The 23,265-nt window shown below is 36.4% G+C and overlaps 1 protein-coding gene across 6 annotated transcripts in view; it reads right to left on the bottom strand.

The window, feature by feature from the left end:
• Positions 1 to 7,413: 7,413 nt before the first annotated feature.
• Positions 7,414 to 23,265, bottom strand: part of SpdS (Spermidine Synthase) — a 28,714-nt gene continuing 12,862 nt past the window's right edge. For 3 of the 6 annotated variants that reach the window (XM_022059254.2, XM_022059253.2, XM_022059255.2), the window contains exons 5-7: positions 21,636 to 21,865; positions 17,847 to 18,005; positions 7,414 to 14,064 (exon numbers count right to left, since the gene is read on the bottom strand). In XM_022059254.2, coding sequence (XP_021914946.1) covers positions 14,020 to 14,064; positions 17,847 to 18,005; positions 21,636 to 21,865 — 434 coding nt within the window. In that variant the 3' untranslated portion in view covers positions 7,414 to 14,019. Of the gene's footprint in view, positions 18,006 to 21,635; positions 21,866 to 23,265 lie in introns of all 6 variants that reach the window. The other 3 variants (XR_002542381.2, XM_022059256.2, XM_022059257.2) reach the window with 3 other exon arrangements.

Below are 23,265 nucleotides of genomic sequence, written 5' to 3'. Positions count from 1 at the left end.
CTTCAGTTAGGCCATAACCACATCCCTACACATCCTTTTTCAATTCATTATTCACTATCACCCTCTCGTTTGATGGGTTGTAGTCTGAGTTGCTGAAAGCATAATTTAAAAAGCTCTTAATAAATAAAATTTAGATATCAGTTGGACTTGGGAAAATGTTAGAGAGAATATCAAAATTTTAGCCTGAATTTAAGCAATATAAATTGCAGTCATTGCAGAATCTGAGCCAAATGACTGGAGATAATATTGACGTGTAAGACGTGAAGCTAGAAGAAGCTTCAGGACCAAAAGGAGGCATATTTTGAAGACAAAATTATGAGGTTTAAATAAACATTGGGAACAAAAATGGTAGGGATATGTGCACTGTCATAAATGAGTTTAAGAATGGTTACCAACCAATAACTAACTTCATAAAGGATGAGAATGGTCATCTGCTTGCAGATTCCCACAGTATTTTGAATATGTGAAAGAATTACTTTTGCTATTTGTTGAATGTTTTGTATCTTAATGATGTTGGGCAGACTGAAATACATGCAACTAAGTCATTAGCACCTGAGCATAGCTGTTTTGAGGTTGCTGTTTAAAAGCTAAAAAGATGTAAATCACATTCTGATCAAATACTTGCAGAATTGATCCAAGGAGGAGGTAACATATTATGTTCTGAGATCCACAAATATATTAATTCAATTTGGAATAGGAAACAACTGGCAGAGAAGTGAAAGGAATCTGTTACTGTACCTGTACATAAGAAGGGTGATAGAGCTGACTAGTGATTATCAAGGAATGTTGCTGTTTTAAACAGTACACAAATTTTTATTTAACATTCTTCTTTCAAATTTAAGTCCATTTGTAACTGGGAAGGCTTCACCAGGAAGCTACTGAATAAGACCAAATAGGTCTAGAGTGCTTTGTTATTGGAAATTTTTTAAGAAGGAAAGGATCATTAGGCACTCTGAGTGAGTTGTAGGACCTTCTGTTAGGGTGTCAGTTCTACTGATCCACTCTCTGCCACCCTTCTTTCTTCATCCAAGACCACCTCTGATTTGAGCACACAGGTCTCACCTTACAGGCTATCATCATCATTTCTGTTGGCCAGTGTTTCCTCTTGTACTCTTACCTCCTTACATGTTGGTGGCTTCATCTGCTTTATCCTGCTCTTGCATAACATCTTTACCCTTGACCATCTTTCTTCCAACCTGTGTCACTGCTTTGTCTATCTTTGATACCTCAAAATGTCTTCCTTGAATTCTGCACTAACCAGAAAGCCAGAATTCCCCTTGATTCCACCCTCATTTCTAACCCCTGGCTGGTTTTTCCTTTTCTCTTTTCTGACAGCCACTTCTCTCATGCTCTGTTGATACTGTTTCCTGTTGACTGAGACCATCTCCTTATCCTCTCCTCATACCTTGGCACTGTTTGTCCAGTCCCTCTGGTCTAGTCATTCTCCTAACCCTACTCAAGTTGAAATCTGGGAGCATTTATTAGAAAATAGACATTATTTCATGTCAATTTTTGAAATACTGCTTCATGTTTCTATGTGTTCTACAAATTACACTGCAGAAATGGATTAGGAAGAGATAGTTGTAAGGATAAGGTAATGGACAGAATTTTTAAATTTTCACTGCTTACTGTTTTGGATAACCAATCTTTCCTGAGATGCTCATCTAATTAGGAACTTCCTGCCTGTTATAGAATGGGTAAATTCAATCCAGTCCATATATTCACACCCTATTTCTTTCAGGTCCCTTTAGTGGCATCTTCTCATCTATGCTAAGGCCCCCAAGTGGTCTCTTTCCTTCACCTCCAATCACCTTTCCCATGCTACATGTCTCATCCTCATTGATATGATCACTATAATATTTGGTGAAGGGCATAAATTATGATGCTGATCATAATATAGTTTTCTCCAGCCTCCTCTTAGTTCCTCTCAGGTCCATATATTCTCTGCACCCTGTCCTCAAAACCACTTTGTCTTTGGTTCATCTAGATTTAATCAGAGCTTGTATAAAATCTAATTTTTATAGCTTGGAACCAGACAGCAGATTGAAGTATTGTCCGTGAGGCACGAGAGTAGACGTGGCCTTATCAGCTGTTGCTTGTGTGGCAGGGGGAAAGTGGGTTCTGCGCATGCGCTGGTGATGTATTCCTTACCTAAGAACATTGTGCTATCGGTCAGTCAGTACGTTAGCTCACGACGTATGGCCTGTATAAGCTGCGGGTGTTTTTCGGTCCACTAGTAGCACAGAATTCTACCCCACCTCCCCCAAAGATGTTGGGTCTACTCTCATGCCTTGCGGACAATAGTTATAACATTGCTATTTTTTTTACTTCTGAAAATAACTGAAAGCCAACAGCTCTAAATTAGTGAATAGGGTATTAGTGTGTAAGTGAACATAAATTGATTACATGCAGTTATACAACTTGAATACATTGCTACAGGAATCATAATTGTCATGTAATCATCAGGGAACAAGATGATTATAGTTCAATATAAATTATGATCTAGTATATTACCAGTGAATAGTGAAATATAAATTAGCAGTTATCTTCTTCGTACAGTAAAGTGTGTTTATATAATGAGAAGTGACCTCTTTTGCGCTCCAAGTCAAAACCTACTTCTTTGCCCTCCAGCAATTACAAACGTTTGCTTGATATTTTCAGCATAGTCCTCACCTGTATTGTTATTCTACCTGGGATACGCTGTAAGACATCTTGTTCTCTCACAGATGAAGTAGTCAAGCATTTCTATTAATTCCTGATGACCTCTGAATGATGCTCAGTGTCTTAATACTCACAAAGGACACAACTGTAAGTACTTAAGAAGCTCCCAACACAATAATCAGAAGAGGAGAGATAATGTGTGTGTGTAATAGGTGGATTAGCGGGAGAGCCTTATAAATAGGTGAAACACTGATTGGTGTTTTACTGTATTATTCCATCCATAGAGATCATATAACAATGAGAAACAGTAGTTTGTGGTAGGCCTATATTTATTTTACAGAAAATGTATGAAGCAGTGAAGTATGTATCATCTTGTAAGCTGTGCCATAAGTTGGGCAGTCAAATATCAGAATCTCACCACAAGTTCAGTCCCAAAGCAGTTCATGTAATATTTGTCATGAATAAAGTGGCAATGGGGCAAGTCTGCCTCCAAATACTTGGTCCTCTGGTGCTCCAGGCATCTCTCTTTTTTTCCCATAAATTGCTATCCACTGGATGCAAGAACTGCAGCATAAATGTTTAAATAAAAATCAATAAATGAATAACAACTCTATATTTACTTCTTTAAATCATTAGCACTGGCATGTGTTCTGCATAATGGGTCTGGTAATAAATAATTGGCAATGCTTATAAGTTGTTGCATGTTGGATCACATGAAAGCAGGATTCAGTTGGTTTTTTGACTGTAATAATTGCTGGAATAGTGCTTTGTGTGTCAAAGAATTAGGAAAATCACATCTATCAGCAAGACTTATCAGAATCAGAACCTTTGGAAAGAAAAGTGACTTGGCAAGACCATTTTCTAGTATGATCCAAAAACAAGGCTGAAGATTGTGATGAAAAGTCCACACTAAAAGATGTACAAATGTTGAAATCAAATATGAAAATGGCTGACCTGCTTTTTATACATTCTTTGCACAGTGTGCATGAAATGAATGCATATAGGGCTGGTCATGTCTGTCTGCATGATTCAACTTGAGAATATTTGGATGAAATTTGGTATGGACATTATGCCATAGCTACCCTCCAATCAAATTTTTACAATTGGTAATACCAACATTGTGGACAAACATGAGAGTTGGTGTCAGTACTAGCACCACTTGCAGTAGGACCATACAGTGATACATAGTAAGAGATTTTTAGGAAATACAGTACTCTGGAAGACAGTTCTTTGTATTATGTAAAATAACATGACAGCTGCATGAATCAAGAAATATTCTGACCACCACAGAGCTAGAGCACCTTATGACATGCCATTATTGATTTAGTTTCCTGTCAGGATTTATTAAGTAGTGTACTCTTAATTGTTCCACATAGTTAAACCTTTGTAGTTTATTCTGTATATCTAAATTTCTGTTAATGCCTAGTTGGCAACCTAAATAATTAAAATTTCTAACTATGTTATTATTTATCACTGTTATGTCCGTATCATGTATTTTCCTTTCAATGCTATGAGTTTTGTCTTTGATATGGAAATAATCAAATTATGCTTTGAAGTAATATCATATAGCTGGTCCAGGTACTTGTGGAGGGAATCCTCTGAAGCAATTAAGATCACTTGAGCATCTGAAAATAAGAGTGTTGTCAACAGTTTGCTTTTTAAGAAGTCAATAATTTCCTGTCATTCTGTTATGGCATGGTCTAAAAAGCATGGGTGATAATGGACATCCCTGTCATACTCCTTGGTTAATTAGAATTTTTCTACTTCTTCTGCCTCCATCCTCAATGACAATGTTTGTTCCTACATACAGGCTTTGGATTGCTCATATATGTTGTGGAAAGCCTTTCAATTCAAGTATTTACGACATTATATTCTTGTTTGCTGTATCAAGTGTAATATAAGTGGGAATGTTGAATTCTGCCCTTTCCTCAATTAACTGTGTCATTGTGTAGACACATTCCACACAAGATAGGCCTTTCTGAAAACCATTTTTTTCTTCCATCAAAATGCTTTCTGTTATTTTGTTTACTCTATTTGATAGTATTTTAGCACATATTTTATAGCAAGAGTTTAGCAGGCTTATACCTCTGTAGTTTGAGCAGTTTGTTTTGTTGCCTCCTTTTAAATACTGGGAATATCACTGCTTCTTTCCATTCATCAGGTATGGAACCAGACTTCCAGCATATAGCTAGGAATTCCAGATATTAAGAGAGAGGGTAGTGGTGCAGTTTTTTTATTAATTCTATATTTATATAATCTAGACCAGGAGCTATTTTATTTTTAAAACTGCAGTGTTGACAACATTTCATCTATGGTATAATGTGATGTCACTGACCTTTTAATAATATTCATTGTTTTTCTCATCTGTGCAGTGCTTAATTTTACTATGATAGCACAGCTCGGGGAATATTTTGCTTAGAATTTTAAGCAACTGGACAAAAATACTACAGTAAACTCTATCCATATAAAGATTACCTGGTTTACAGCTTATCCATGCACACCCCCCCTCCCCAAACACAGACATGTGTGAACTAAGCTTTTGACTTCTGCACCATTCTCTCCACTTTGGGGGGGAGTGGAGGTTGATTTTAGGTTGGTCTACAGAACAATGCCTTCTTGATGGCTGAGAGAGCAGATGCTACAGGTGCTTGGTCCTTTTCAAATATTATTTTCTTACGGTTTGTTCCACTACACAGTACTGTGTGTTGGCTAGGTGAAAGTGATAGTTAGTAGTTGTGGATCTTATGTAAGATGGCTCAAGAACATAAGAAAATGGTACTGACAATAAAACAAAAGCTGAAAATCAAAAATCAGCCACAGAATTAGATATAGATTATCTGATAGGGATTGAGTGGTTGCATCCATGAAATGACCCTACTGGGCTGATCTCAGTATTCTCACTGATGAAGATGATATAATAAGATATTGTAAAAAATTATGGTTTTTTATCTATATACAGTGTATCTCTGGCATGGTCTTTTGTGAACCCAGTGACGCTAGTTCAGTCATGGAGGAAACCTTTTCCAGATCTTGAATAATATGGTTTGCAAGGTTTTCCTCATGAAGAAATCATAAAATCTGAAATGCTTGACACTGTGTGTGCTATGAGAAGTTTTTGAAACATTAATGAAGATAATGTTCAGTAATGGCTACAAAGTGATATGTGTGAACTGGTCTTCCAGCACATGACAAGACATAAATATTGTCAATACTATTGTGAAACAAAAGGCTGAAGAAGAGGGTAGGGAGGATGAGTAAAGAAGGATAAATTACTCAGTGTGTCTGTCATAGCGTCATAGCATGGCACTACAGCATGCTGACACTCTACTAGATTGCATGGGTCAGAGAGGGTTTGAAAAATGACAGCCACCAGGAAAATTAGTACTACCATGGAGGAGTCTAAACAGTTCACAAACACAAGTGACCATCACAAACAGATTCTCAATGTAAAAAATTAAATCATTTGTGAAGTGCTGTGAATTCACCAATGAAAATATTTTGGATTATCTGTTTTTTTATTATCTGTACATCTTTTCCCCTACATTAGCCCAGATATGTTGCTCTGACCTTCAATGAATGAACACTGGGCCCATTATAAGAAGAAGCTGAAAGTCATGTTTTATAATTACAAATATTGCTGTTTCTTTCAGATAGTTTGTTAAATGTGCACTAGATGTCACAAGCATACAGATATCTTCAGTAGTGTAGTCTAGATATCAGTTTAATGAACTATAAAATGAAAACATTTTGATGATGATTGTATCATAATGTAATGAACATGTTGATATCAGTTAACAAAGCATAAGGGATGACGTCTACTTTAAGCAGTTCATTCTGTTATGAAGATGCTATGTTTCCACATTTACAATGTAGCTAACGCATGTCCAGCAGATACAACTTGACTCCCAAACTGTTCTGACTGAACAAAAATATCTACCTAAACAGTGCTTAAAATGTCTGAAGCATGTCTGTGATTTCTTAAAATTTCTTGAGCAGTTTTCCTATTCAAAATTGCCAGATTTTAACTCCAAACTAGGAAGTGTGGAGTTGCAAGCTTTCACAGCACATTGCAGTTGACTAGGCAAAACAGAGCAACTGGAAATGCACCTGAACAACATATGACTGTCAGCCAGTGTTGTTTTAAGGCAGACAGTGCTGATTGGAGGTATCATCAAATTGTGACTAGGAACAAAGCACACACGCACGCACGCGCATGCACACAAAAATTCACTTGTCATTATTTCCATGGTATACAATATGGTGCAGAATAATTCAATTAAAGATGACAATATAGTGTTAGCTTTGGACTGTGTATTGAAAAATTGGCACATCATGTATTGAATAGAGAATGGCAAGCAGCTCCAGTAGTCAAATAACACTACAAGTGGGTTACATATGACTTATTGAACAAATGTAAATCTTAAGTTATTAATGTCTTATTTTGCCTTTCATTGTCATGAATATTTTCCGTCACCCCACGAAAGTCTGTTATACTGATATTTTAGTATACGTGACAGTATGTCAATGGATTTGAATGAGAACTTAATTCCAGATGAATAATAATGGCAAACTATTAGAGAAGCAGAGATAATGAAAGTGAAAAGAAAGAGGAATCAGGGACATGAGGATATATTTTCTTCTCAAAATTACTGTTTATTATTATGGGGAGTAGCAGAATAGTACACACAATGAGGGAGAGACAGGTATGTAATATACTAGAGGACTAAAGAAGGTGAATAAACCTTACATAGATGACTAGCACTATACTTATTTACTCAACAATACATAATCTGTATTCTGTTTTATATGAAAAAAGTACAAAACTCATATCAACAGACAACTGGCACTTATACATGAACAACAGAGCTCACACTAAATTATTTACTATATGGTTTGTAACATTAAAAAAAATGTTCACCATAGAAACATTACTGAAACAATATTGGTAAGAAAACTTTCACTAACAGCACAAAAGAGTAAATATATCTACCAGATTTGACCATTTAATATGCTTAATAGTAATCTCTCATTTGGTAGAAAACATAGTCCCAATGAATTAAAAACTGCTAATTATAAAAAAAATTCTATAAACTTCATTTACAGATTTAAGTGCCCAGTGCAGGAAATAGATAACCATACAACTTCTCTCAGATTTTAATAACCTTACCCAATCATAATTAAAACAAAATGCTGTATGTCAATAGTGGTGTGAGAATTTAAATGTCATGTATTTCTAACATACACTCAGCTTAAACTAGTGTTTTTACTATGCAAAACTTGATTAATACCTTTCTTAATAATAAGCCTGCTAAATTTAATGAGGTTTCAAAGATATTACATTTTGGTGCCTTGAGCATGAGGATGAACAATCATGATTGTTGTCTTCTGGGTTGTAGTGCCATGTAGTCTGGTAAAAGATTTCCATTTCAGAGGGCCTTGAGGCCAGCAAGGATCATCACCCTGATGATGGAGGCAGCAAGGACCTCTGAAACATGAGAAAATGAAGACCAGGCCATACAGTGCTACAACCCAGAAGACAACCATGTTCATACTCACTGTCATGAGAACCTCAAATTTTACTATGAATAATCATGATTACATATATGAAGGGAATTGCTGTTTCTCTGCACATGCAGTGTTCATGAATTCTTATGATAAGCCAAAACATAATATTTTAAATATTCATGTACCAAAATGCATGATTTTCTCCACATCAGAAAATTCAAGTTTTGAGACCTTATATGTAACTGTCACTTTAGTTCATGCACATACATAAAATACTGTTCAGAGATGAAATAAGCACAATCAACTTATCCTGTGGAAATGGCAGAAATATGAACTTCAAGTGTAGTAATTTTTGTAAATAATCCTGTTCCCTTTTTACAATTCTGAAATACTTGAAATCAAGTTTTAACAGTATTATAAAAATGCAGTAAAATTTAACAAACACATTTTTTTAGAATCTAACAGCATTTAAAAGAGTATGAATCTTGAAACCAGTATTTGGAATGCTTAAAAATTATAAAAACACACATATAATTACATAACTCTCACATTTAACCTTCTTAATTTTATAAACATAAATGGTTTTCAGTGATTTTTGTTCTTCCTGAGGCATGAAGAATGCATCAAGTATTTCACTCACTGGATTACACATTAGCATTCCAAAACATATACAACAAAAAATCCATCTGACATATTGTCCAAAGACCAGGAGAAAATCCCTGCCGGGGAATGTCGGTTATGGTGCAGTGCAGGAGGAATGTTTCTAATCAGCTGGACTAGAGGGCTGCTATTGGTGGGAAGTGTGACATGCCATAGTTTTACACTACTACACACAAACTGAAAACATCAAGCAGTTAAGAGTAGTGTGTAGTGAGTGCACCTGTAATGTGTTTTGTGGGTGTTGTGATAATATGCTAGATTAAATCGCTGCTCCACTGTGAGGTAATCTTAAAGCTATACCCATTAGAACACATGAAAGCCTGTTGTTCATTCAGTAGTTGTGGAACGAATGCTTTTAGGATGGGTCATCACTCTCTGCAAAATCTTGCGCATGCGCGTATATCAAATTCCTAGCAGGGATTTTCCCTGGTCTGTAGACTGTTCCTTTACTTTGCTGGAAAGTTTGACCCTCTACTTGTATCAGTTACTGAATCACAAACTGGAAGCTTCAGATCATTTATCAAGCAATTTGCTGCTATTTTATTTTCCTTATGCTTTCAAGTAACATACAAACATAAGGTGTTTTTCAGATAGCCACTGCTACCAACCTCTTACTACATAGCTATCAACATATTTGGTTAGTGTCAATAAATTCCTCACAAAATAATTGCCTTTAAATTACATAATTTTTATTTTCTCTCATATGACATATAAATCTTTCTGTGTGAAAATTTATCATAGATGGCAGTTAAAAGTTAACTGAAAATATTATAGAATTGTATGATTAATTTGAAACATACCATGTTAATATGGGAATGAAATTTATAGTCATTGGCTTACAATAGTCCAGGCACTAAATGTATTATGCAAAAACTATATTTCCTTGTATTTCAATAATGTATGAATATAATGAATTTTTGAATCTACATCATGTGTGCTAAAGAGTTCTTATAGTTCTGCAAGACAGTATTACCCACTGGAACTATATAGAACTGAGGACTGGAGATTAGTTACGTAGCAGCTCTTGTGGTGGTTCATTTATTTGGTCAATCCTGAATTTGTGTGGGGTAGAAGATTTTTATGGCTAATTTTAAAATACTACCCATACAGCAAACCTTCTATTAAGTAGATTTCAGGTTTTCCTAGCAGTGAGGCTGAAGATGGCTGTCTTCTTGGTTGTAGCACTGTGTAGTCTGGTAGAAGTTTACCAACATTTCAGGGCCCTGATGACGGAGGCACAAGGGCATCTGAAATGTTGGTACACTTCTACCAGACTACATGGCACTACAACCCAGAAGATAGCCATCTTATATTCATTCTCACTGGGTGGTGATGTAGTGGGCTGGTTTGTAGTCATTTCAGAGAACCTTGACTCCATCGACAAGATAAAGTGACTAAACAGTAGCCTGCACGTCAGAAGGATACATACATACATCTTTATTACATTCCATGGATCCATAAGTTAGTCAGATGACAATAGAATGTAGAATAAGTCATAATAATACATGGGGAATTCGGAGCTGATTGGTGAACATATGGCTCATAGAGAAGCAGAAAGGAACTTAGGTCTCTTTTCAGGACTAAATATCCACAATTATCTTCTGAAGAAAGGTAGATGAGACAATGAGAAAAGCCTTATTGAGGACATTTCAACCATACTGATTTTCTTGAAACCTTGCATACTGTGCAGTGTATTGATATATAAAATCAAGCATTCAAACAAAACTCTTTACACTTGGAAAAGATACTTAGTGCCAAATGTGTTTTGACCTCAAGAAGTCGTGATCAGTGGCAAACAAATTAATGCATATTAAATCATACATCATCATAAGGTTGCACTTTACAAAACCATACTTTATTTAATACCACACTGGATGTTAATTGCACATAATACCCATGCAACGTTAAAATTCACAGGCACAGACAGCGCAACCACGGCTCACCATAGACCAACAACGGAAACCTCAACATAGACCAGTGGACATAAAGCTAAGTAGCTCATTTTGGATAATACACCAACTCTTATGTAATTAACGTAAAGTATGGTTTTGTAAAGTGCAACCCTTCAGCTTTACTACAAACCATTGTCTTAGGAATTGTATGATTTAATATGAGTTAATTTGTTTGCCACTAATGATGACCTCTTGAGGTCGAAATTCATTTGGCACTAAATGTATTTTCAAGTGTAAACAGTTTTGTTTGAAGGCATTATTTTATACATACTGATTATGTACATAATAAACTGGAAAATGTTTTGAAAAATACTGTATCTGATAACACCAGTAACAGAAATGATTCTTGATAATGGGAATAAATTATGGAAATGCTTATTAATAAGTTCAAAATTTGCCCTAGTTACTTGCCATACTACTACAGATCAAGACATGAATAAAACCATAATTTTGCAAAGAATATTACGTATGAAACATGGCCTCTTTGAGGAAAGCACGTATATAGTGAACTTTGTCCAGATATGATGAGCTTTGTCAGGAGAGACAAAGAATTTGGAAAAGGATGGAAATAGTTCAATACCTTGGTAAATTATTAGCTTTCATATTATCAGTGATGAATCTTCAGGTTCTGCAGCCAAAGTTAATTCTGATGGCCAAGGCATATACGGACAGTTAACCGATAAGTGATTAATGTATACTTTGAGTAAAAATTATGTGCAAGGTGACAATGAAGAACCCAAGTAAAAAACGTTTCTGTGATATTAAGATAACTTAGTACAGGTGCAATGGCATGCTCTTGTTTTAATAGTGATGAGTGTTCATGCTCCCTTCAGTAGCAGGAAGTACAATTCAACTTATTACCAAAATAATCCTGAGTTAACTTTATTTTTTTTCAGAATTAACAAAGACTTCTTTTGAAGTCAGAGCCTTCAGATTTTTTTAACTTACAACATATATCAGCTGTTCAGTATTTTCTCCTGAGATGGCTGGCGTGGTAACACCAAGTTTTAACCACTAGTTACTACGAACAAATTGGGATGTAAACAGGGCAAGGAAAATATAAAAGAAACATTATTATAACATGTAATCATGGTCCAATGGTTAACCATCTTAGGATGAAGATTTTAGGATGTTCTTGCTTACAAACACTTCCTTTTGCCAACAATTACACATGTATTTACACATAATGAACCCATACTGGGTACTATTTCTATTTTGGCCATGCTTACCTCCTTGTGAAGATGAGTTTATTTTCTTCTGAATGTGGACAAATTTGTGTCAATGCATGAACATGCAGGTATATTAGCAGTTTCCAAAAATTAAAGATAGAAAATTTATTAAAGTTTGCATTGGTTCAAATTACAGTGCAGCAAAGACTTTCAATTAAAAAAACAGTGAAGAAATGCATTAGAGGAAAAAAAGAAAAGAAAAACATGGTTCAATGGACTGTAGTGGGAAACAAAGCCAGACTCTGACATTCATGTGATATTATGCTGAAAGATGTGGATGGACTTGCAGTTAAAGAGTCCACATAAAAATTACTGTATTTTATCTTGAGAAGCAATGAAGTTAATTTGATTACAATGTTTTACTGTCAAAGAGGGTTGTTATCTTACAGATTGTTCTAGGGTGAATACTTTTAAAGATTTGTATCTATAATATGAAAAGTAACAAATATAAATATACAAGTCAACAAGCAAATCCAAAACAGCTCCTGAAAACTAATTTCCTAAACATTACTGAATAAAAGATCACATTTACTCTCTATACATTTTTCATTTGCCTTTCAGACAACTTATAATTGAACCGAAAATAAATGTACAAATGCCCCACATTACAATCAGGCAAATTTGACAGCTGTTACAGCTACTGCTTACAAATTTCATATAGAATCCTTCATTCATTACAAGCTTTTTTTGTTCATGATTTTGCATACAGAGGAGTGATCACTATCCCTATTAGAAGCCGTAGGAAATTTGTACTGTACAACAGGTATCAGAACAGATATACCAAAACCTCTATCCTTTATGACTGGTATCATGTGTCAATTAAGATAGTTATGTACAGTTTAACGTGGCTCATGTCTATTATAATGTATACACAAACTTTTGATCTCTTGTAACCAACAATGTTCATAATTTTTAGGATTGCACTCATACAGATCACTTTCATGAGTAAAAAAGTACCCTCTGAATGATGAAACACAGGTTCACTGAAAAAGAACTCCCTAGTTTTAATAATTATTTCTTTCAATTTGAGGCATATGAATACAAGGTTGTCAATTATTTTAAGTTCATAAGAAATCTGTTTTGCTAAAAATTCATGATTTCAGACATCTACAAGATCACTGCAACTGTAGTGATGATTACAGCACGAATGCTGCTCCATACATGGGTTGAAATGAATGCCATCTGCAGGGCTACAAACAGGGCTTTTAAAAGTCACATAAATCTTTTGAGAGTTACTCCACATTTCCTTAGGCACTCTCTTTTGTTTTGTATGCCAAGGGTTAATATGTTTTAGAGCACACACAGGCACATAATGCAAACATGACTACAATGTGCCTCACACACACACTAAAAGCTGGTGGATTTCTTACCAGCTCATAAATAAACCTGATGATTACATGTCTCAAACTGAGTGAGATATAAAATTTCACAACTAGGAGTGCTTTGTCATTGACTTTTTGTATTAAACACAAAGCAAGGCAGTGACAAAAGTTTATATTAGCTTATTTTATATCCTGTAAACAATTACCTCAAAAGATCTGACGGCCCCTACAATATTTCAGATTTTGCTTAGAAAATTAATCTTTAATAGTTCCTGGCATGTACATGTCTGACATAATTTATAATTTACTTCTCTGAGCTCCCCAGTTGAAATTAAAATTGCAGTTTGAAACACACATGATTACTATAAGAGTGAGGACATTTTTCTCCACTCCTATGCTAACATTTATAATGCACATTGCCAGATCATAAATCAGCATACTGTAATGTATAAATATATAGGTCACAGATCCATTTTGTGGTAGAAAATGTGGTATTTTTGTCTTGTAAAAATCTACAATGCATTTTTGTCAACAGAAAATTTGTCATTCTGCTTCAAATAGTTTAGCTTAGTTAATGACTTACATTTGTGGCATCATTTATTTTCAGAAATCAGGCTTTTTGATTTTTTGTGTTGGCCCAGTTGTGATCACATGTCATTACCTGCAGTAACATCAGTAAAGTGTGTACAGTCAGTAGAAACTTTTCACAGCATCTTTACTTAGAAGTGGTTCAGTCTACAGAAGAAAACCAGAACAGAGTATCAGAAAAGATTACGTTCCTTTGGGTTTCGCCACCATGTAGACTTGCAGGTAGATGCCAGTTAGGATGGCATGGAACCTTCTCATTCACAACCTGAAGGAACATAGCACCCACTGGTTGACCCTGGAGAGAGCTGATTTCTTCCCTCTCTCACTTTCTACCCAGAACCCAATCGCCTACTTTGAAATTTCCTATTGGATCAGACCATTTTCCCTCCTTCCTTATATCAGACTGGCCCATTCCCTCAACCTTCCCCTTCCTCTGACTCTGCATAAAGCCTTCCACTGTCTTTAGTCTGAACATGTCAAAACTTCACCCAAGACAACAAACCCCCAGTTATCATTTATAAGGCACTGTTTTCTAATTCCAGCTATGCATTTCATACCCATAAATGGTTTAACCTAGCATGGGACAATGTCTTGCACTTCGTAGTTAGCTTTTTGGCTGATTGCTAGCATTGGCACTTCATCCCTGAAGATGGAGACAGCAAGTTTCTCCAGAAAGCTGGCATCTACCTAGAAGTGTACACAGTGTCAAAACTCAAAAGAACATCATCATCAACTTCACAACCATGAAAATCTCAAATTTCACATAAGAGGAAAAAGGTTTGAAAAATTTGTGAGAAAGTGGAAACATCAGAACCTTCTATATACAAAAGCAATCCAGGTAACAAATGTAAGGCCCAAAAGTTGTAAACCTCTTAAACTATAAAAACAGACTCATAAGTCTAAAACTTGTGAAATCATATTCAGTGCTAAAGTTACTAGAGAGTTCAGAACAAGCTGCATGAACACAAATCATGCCTACGTCCACAATAAGCGATCTTAGGTTTACATATGGAGGTAGCAGAAGAAATACAACAGGAAACATGCCTTATCTTAAGGAAAGCAAGACACAGAAGAAGAATACTTCTAAAGCAGAACAGAATGCACTGCTAGCCTTTACAGAAGATGAAGACCTGACCATATTTCTAGCCAATGAAAGCTCGCCATGGTAATAATGAACACCAGTGATTACAGCAAGAAGATTGAAGCAATGCTCAACGAACCGATATACAAATTACAACAGCAAGATCTGATAAATAGGAAGGAAATAGAAATACCAGAGAACACTGCCGAGAAGTTCATCCCCAGTGCTTCTGCACCACCTAGACTTTATGGGCTTTCGAAAACACATAAAGAGAGCAATCCGCTAAGAAAAGTAGTGAATTGTATCGGCTCATCCACCTACCTCCTGGAGAGCATCTGGCAGGATTAGTCCCCTTGTGGGACTTATGGAACACCACATAAAAAAGTTTCGCATCCTTTATACAGAAGCTGCAGAGGATTTATCTACAGAATACTTTCTTTTTGAAGGGAAATATTACGGACAGATGACTTTGCCGTGGGTTCACAGCTTGCTCCAATAACGGCACACTTATATATGGAACATTTCAAAAAGATAACACTAAGAACTGCTCTGTGCAAACTGACCCATTGGTTCAGATATGCTAGTGGTATGGCCGCATGGGGAACATGAACTCCAGAGATTTCTGTTATTCCAACATCAAATTCACGATGGATACCGAGGATAATACACTGCCCTTTCTGGAAGTGTTAGTGAAAAGGCCGCACAGTATACAGGAAATCAACCCACACGGATAATCATCTAGTACAAAAAAATTGCCATCTTATCTACACTCATTGGCTGGGCTAGGACCATCTGCGACTCTGACAACTTAGAAGGATAAATCTGACACGTAAAGAAAAGTTCCAACAAAATGGCTACAGTGCAACAGAGATACACCTCTCCCTTTAAACAAAGAAGAAACCCAGGACTCAGGAAAGTGATCCAGCTGACATGGCCATAATACCATACATGCAGTGAATATCCGGAAAGATTAGCAGGTTACTGGCCAAGTATAATATTAGGACATACACCGACTGGTTAAGTAAAACAACAAGCTAAGGTCGGTGAAAGATTACCTCAGAGTTTGTGTGGCAGGTATGTACCTGATCCAATGGGAGTGTATATGGGCCAGACGGGGCACACCATTAACAGCCAAGTGCAAATAACATGCACATTACATATAACTCCATCAACCCAACAAATCGGTGATAGCAGAACACAGCATCGAAACAAAACATAAAATTAGCTTGGAGGAGGTCACAGTGGATCGACTGGTAAAGGAGGCAACTAAAATATGACTACACTCAAATAATTTCAACGGAGACAATGGATTTATGCAGAGCCAGGTATGGCACCGTCATCAGCATCTTCCAGGAGACGCAGATGGTTAAGCAACACTCGGACAGGACAAGGTCAGAGAGGTCCGTGGCCGGGTTGAGCAACATTGAGACAGAGCAAAATACGGGAGAGGTTCCAACCAAGTAAAATTTGGGTGGACCCTCTCCCATTCTTGCTCTGGTTTGGTTAAGTGACACAGAGGCGAGACAATGCCAGAGGGGTGACCGTCGTTGCAGATGACAAAATCTTTCGACCGGCAAAGGATGAAAGACTGGTTCCTTTTGTCATTTCTTTTTTCTTCTTCTTTTGTTTCTCCCCCTAAGACAACGCTGGTTGGGTTGTTTTGACCATAAGTTCTAGGTAGAGTGACTCTGAGCGAATGTTTCGAGATGGGTTCCACTTGACTCTGCTTCCCTTTCCTCACCGGCCATTGACCGTACATGAAGGGGCACCGATTATATATATACAATCAACTGTGGTTACCCATCACATTCCCTGATGATGGCAACAGTCTCTCTACCGTCGGACTTCGGTTCTGAGCTGACACAGCTGGTCGCCCGAGAGGATTTTATCACTGTTAGTCACCGCGATAGCTTCTAGTCATATATAATTTGTGTCATATTTATAGTTCACTTAATAAATACATACTTTCTTTTATAATGAATCTCCTGAGTTTTTAAATTAGCTTAAATATAATGCAGTGTACTTAGCTGTGGAAGTTATCCACATTTTTCTTTTTTTGACAATTCATTGTGTAAGCCTCAAACATTATAAAATGGTTTATTCATCAAATAAGTAACACACCTCAATTCCTTTAACTTCTGGCTGCACCACGGTCCTATGAACTACTGGCTAAATAAATGAAGTCAAGTGTTCTACAAAAGGGCATATTCATGCATTTACAGTGCTCCATCAGCAAAAAAAAACCTCTCCTTCATCTAGGTTGTACACCAGTTTTCAGACTGTAACCCATGTGCATATAAACACAACATTTTTAACAAGGCAGTTTTTTGTTCAGGTGCCATCTGCTCATGAAAATCTGAAGTACGTCATCTCAAACCTTGCAGAAGGAAGAGATTCTTCTGTTATAATGGAGGAAGGTAGCTAGTTTCAACCAGTTCTGTAGTAGTTAACATTAGTAAATTTTGGATATTACAATAATTCTAGTAACGGACTGATCTCAAAATCTGGACGAATTTAACATATGAATTTCTATCCCTATATGTCAGTAGTTGATAACTTATAACATTCATGTTGTAGAATGACATGAAGTAAAATTAAATACATTTTTGCTTGGCTGTATTAAAGAATGGAAAAGTTTACATACTCAACCTGGCCCTACTTAGTTGCCACAGAAATGACACCAATCAATCATACAGACTGTAAGAAAGTTTGAATTGCTCTAAAATATTGCCAGGGTACTTCACCCTCTGTATAAGAATTATAAAACTGTTCACAATATGAAAGGACTGTATGTATTTTTTTAGTCAAATGTTAATACTGTGATTGTTTAGCGGTCACCAGTGTTCACCTCATCAGTAACACTATTGATAATCTCATCCAGGGCCTTTTTGGCAAATCGAGGCAGGACAAATGCAGCTCTGTGTACTTCAGCAGAGTAGTAATGCAGATTAAATGAATCTAACTCTGTCTCTGAGAATATCCGTAGTGGCTCCTTAAAATTGGTTTCCTGTAAAATGAAAACATGAAAGTCATATATTAAGAAATTAATATGCACTTTATTACTATGATCAGTGATGACAGAATGTTCTAATAAAAGGCCACATTGAAATTTGATGCTCTTCAGGTACAGGACACACAAATAAATTAATAAAGTATACACTTTATTACTAGGGCTGGTGTTAAAATGAGATGGCCATGTAGAATGCATAGGGATGATGAACACACACAAATATCTGACAGAATGTTCTAATAAAAGGCCATATTTAAATTCAATGGTGTTATGGAAGAAAGACAGAGAGATACAGGACACATACTCTGAACCCAACTTCTCTATAAACTCGATATATTCTCATATTAATGATTTACTTAGTGAATTGTGAGGGTTTTCTATGAAGACAACTGTCAAAATGTTACAGATATTCTACTGACTAGACTTTAACAGGATCTTTAGTGCACGAAGTAAATGTTATTATAGTTTGAGGACATATGTTCAGATTTCTTAACATTTACTTTTCATATACTGGATCCCTCATTCTACATGTTCAGACGTAAAGCAATATACAAACTGGCTGTCATTATCCAGTTTGCTCCCTGATTTTGCACCTGGTGTCAAGTCAGTCACTACACTTCATAGTGTGATTTTTTGCACATAAAAGTCTTATTCCTATTTGCACTTTCCTGGGAAATGATGAGAAATTATGTAAACTGTAGGAAATGCAAAAATCATAATAAGTCACAGCAGCTTACTAATTAGGCCACTTAACACTAATAGTACGCTACTTCAGGTGTGCTGATAGTACATATATTCATAAATATGTGTGAATATTCAGTGTAGGAAAAACGATGAAAAACAACAACGGGGACAGAAAATAGCAACCTCTATAGATAACATATAATGAGTCATTCATAGAACACTATTCTACTTCAACATCTGTGATGTCACAGAATGTGAAAAAGGAGCTTTCAGTTGCAGCCTTGCCATTATGCTTTCTCATATTTGAAGAAGTGCCCTGGTTGAGGAGGCAGTCTATAGGTGTACGATGTGGCAAGGCTAAGAGAGAAGAAAGCTAGTGAAACTGGGCAATCTTCACTAGGACCCTACCTGTCTGAGAAGAAAACAACACTGAAGTCAGGTAAAGAAATATTTAACATATTTTCACCAATTTATAGGTAGTGTTTTCCTACTCATCTTTAATTAAGACCTATATTGACAGACTGTTCATAAATGTGCTGTGATGATAATTTTGCAAAAAAATACATTTTCACATTCATGTTTTTAAAGCGTCTAAAAAATTCTATGTAGCAAAGCCAGCAAAAGTTGATACTAATAATTCATACTGGTTCACCAAGGAAATATGAGCCCCCCATGTGTTTGCTAACATCTCATAATTTTCCTTTTAAGCAAATAGTTTTTCTTTCCTGCTGTGTTGCAATCATGTCTTACCAAACATGCAAATTAAAATAAAAAATGCATTGTACACAGCAGATTTGGCTAAGAGATTAGATTATGATAACAGCCTACTTGAAAGCCATCACTTATTGAAAACTAAAATGCTTGCAAAATGGAAAGTCATCACAGCATCCAATAGTTAAAAGAAAAGTTGACTGGTCACAAAAATATGGCACAAACCTGGGAAATTCAAATGAAACAACAGGTATTTTGTATAAACATAAGCCACTGAAGTCGTGGGAAAAATTAATGGGTCTCAAAGAAGACAGCGTAAATTTCAGGATAATGTTTCTTTCAAAGAGAACATTATACTCTAGCAATCTAGCAACATAATTAAAGTAATCTATTATACTATTTCTTGTACTATACCTGACAGATGGCAAATTTGTACCAGGTTTCTTGTAATACGAGTCGTAGGTCTTTGTGTGATAACTTGTAATATAGTAGAATACAATTAAGCAGACATAACCTTATTCCTAAAAACTGAATATCTTAAGGTTTTTTTAATGTTGCATCTACTGTCCACTGGCCAGGAGAAAATCCCTGCGGGGGGGAAACAGTTCTGGTGCAGTGCAGGGGGGACGTTTACTATCAGATGGACTAGAGGACTGCTATTAGTGGGAAGTATGATGCTAGAGAGAGTTACACTACTACACACAGACTCAAAACATCAAGCAGTTATGAGTAGCATGGAGTGAGTGCACCTGTGCTGTGTTCTGTGGGTGTTGTGATAATTTTCTAGGTTCAATCACTATACCAGCTGTACCCATCAGAACACATGAAAGCCTGTTGTATGTTGGTCGTTCAGTGGTTGTGGAACGAATGCTTTTAGGGTGGCTAGTAGCAACTCGTCATTCACTGCAAAATCTTGCGCATGAGCGTATATCAAATTCCTAGCAGGGATTTTCTCCTGGTCGGTGGACAGTAGGTACCACTCTGATAGCAGAATTAAGTTTCAGAACATGGCTAATACCAGTGGATGATATTTGATATGATCCTGAACATCTTCCTGTCCACATACCATCCTCAAAACCTGCTTCCTTAATATCTACCTTAATGTTTTCCTATCTCCTACATTGCCCATGTGACCATTCTTCAGGAGATTTAATTTTGTATGCATGCCTTGACTCTCCCCCAACCCATCACAGCTTCCCTGACTTCACTATCAAAATAATATTAATGACATGAACAAATCACAAAGTTCCTTATTATATAATATCAAGTCTTTCACACATCAATTTAAAACATAATAAATCATAGGATCATTAAGTAATATTTCTATTGATTCTAAGCAGTTCAATCAATTTTACTGTCCTTTTTTTAATCTTGTTATATTAGACATATGGCAGTAGCCAACACAATATGCTGTCACATTCTGTGTGTACATCTAATCTTGTTTGTTGCACAGTACCAAAATCATCAGTATTTAACATACAAAAGTCACAAGATGATACCAGATTCCAAGCTTTCATTTGTACAATAATTCAAATCTATTAAGTATTAATTAGCTTATTAGTGATAATCTACTGCTTAAGAATTTGAATCTAAAAACCTTCTAATTTCATAGTGTTAAGTTACTGCTAGTGATGAGAACATTCACTCATTTGTTTTGTTACTACTATATGAACTGTTTTGAATCAAAATATCCGGCATTATTTCAATTAATTACTTACAGTGACTATGTTCTTGAATCTTCAGTAAAATGTTGGCAACACAGTTTTCAAGATTTCCCCAAAAATCTAGGTGAAACAATCTCTTCAAATTTAATCATTGGTATGTTTGTTTTTACACATTTGCCATTAAACATAATCTACTTTAAGTTCCTTTGTCTTAATTTTGGTACACATTTCAGATCATTAAGATGACTGTCATCTGGGATGTTGCACCACATAGACTAATAGCAACTGACTGTCATTTCAGAGATGCTTACAGCCTCCATCATAAACTCATCACTCTGATGATGGAGACAATAAGTACCTCTGAATTGCTGGTAAATTTCTACCAGACTACATGGTGCAAAAAAACAGTGCAGCTGTGAAAACCTGAAATCTCACCAAGAAGAGCACTGTCCAAAAAATATTGGGAAATAATAGATTAATTTAAAGTGACATGAAAATATCAAAATACATGGCAAAAAGTTGGACAGGATGATAGTTTGAGTCCCAGTAAATTTGAAATCCATCTTACCGGGCTGAGACTTCCAAGCACAAACCCTATCTGTCCTGTGGGATATGTGGGAACAGCAGCACAGGCAAATGATGCTTTTCTAAATGTGAGATGACAGTGCTGAAATGTCTGTGCTACAATGTCTATGTTAGCCCATACTGTTCCAGCCTGAGAGCAAACAATTCCACCAGGTTTCAGAGCTCCACGCATCAACTCAAAATAACTCTGCTGGAATAAAGACACAGCTGGTCCTGTAACAGACAAAGATGCAAATTTAATTTCTAATCCCATGTGCCAGAAGCTCCTACAGATCATTCTTTGTGCTGTTCTGCTGTTCCTATACCCTACATATTAAGTTTATAAACTTCAGTTTTGCTTTGGCAGAGTGAAGTACGAAACTCGGAGGTTCAGACCCTGTAATATTAAACCAAGTTTTGTGTGCTTATACCTGCATTAGTGGTATGAATTGGAGTAATGTCTGTCTTGCTTCAAGAAATATCCACTGCACAGATCTCTGAAACTACAATATGTTGATTTATGCACCAGTCTAGCAGCTAATAGAAATGCACTAATAACTTCTTCACAGATCAGTCATGTCAATACTGACCAAAAATCCATAATTTCAAAGACTGCCTCTATCTCCATCATCATGAGTGATCATGAGTTGTGGATATATGTTATGTCACTGTTTCCTAACCAGGATTCGGCGAGAAATCGGGGAATAAATAATTAATAAACATTTAGAATTACCGCGAAATTTCCAAATATTCCTCCTAACATTTCGGGACTTTCTGTCCGGTAATTGGCCATACTGAAGTAATCTCCATGCGTAACCAACTGCCTCTTTGTATTGTTTTTGTCAGTTCGTATTTAAAGTCATATTTAGATGTATTGTGTCTGTGCTCGTTTCGTGTTGTTACAGAGCCGCCTTACTTGTGGACAGAACGGCGGGTCGAGCCCTGTGCCGTCAAGAGAAAAACAGCAGCGCGACAAACACTCTTCCTGGAAGCGCTGTCCTTATCTTCACGTAAAGTTCCGAGAATCCCTTTCGTCTGCTAACTGCTACCCAGAATTCTCCGCGTTTCTAGTCTTTTCTCGAGCTCTCTGGTTGAGCGAGGTAGTTTTTCCAAATTTAAAGCGTGACGATCGGGCAACCGAGTCACTCTTGGGTAGAGAGTGCGGTTCAAATTACCCCAGTGGTAGTGACAAAGAGTGATTTGATGAAAGACTCTCGGGCAACAAGCCGCGCCAGGTGGCTGAATGGTGAATGAGCCATTTCTTCCGCCAAGAAGAAATGGTTCATTCACCATTCAGCCACCTGACGTGGCTTGTTGCCCGAGAGTCTTTCATCAACTTCGTTCGCCGCGAAAGCTTCACTTTATACAAAGAGTGATTTATTTACGGGAGTGATTTCACTAGTGGTGTTTTATAGATTTGTAATCTTAGCATACTTTTGTAATTAGCGTTTTTACCCAAACTGTGGTTGTTTTTGTGTATCTAACATCCCACCCAACTAACAATATCTGCATATGACTGCTGAAGTATATAAACAGAAGGTGCGTTAGTGAGAATTAATCAAAATTACCAGAGCCAAGTATGAGTAAAAGAAGAAGAGAGTTGATAGATAAGAAGAAAATTCGCCTTTACAATG

Source organism: Zootermopsis nevadensis, unplaced genomic scaffold (assembly GCF_977971745.1).
Source record: "Zootermopsis nevadensis isolate Lab colony 2312 unplaced genomic scaffold, Znev_1.0 Znev_ptg000006l, whole genome shotgun sequence".
Taxonomy (NCBI): Eukaryota; Metazoa; Arthropoda; class Insecta; order Blattodea; family Termopsidae; genus Zootermopsis; species Zootermopsis nevadensis.
Note: the sequence above shows the minus strand (reverse complement) of the source record. Positions and strands in the feature narration are given on the sequence as shown.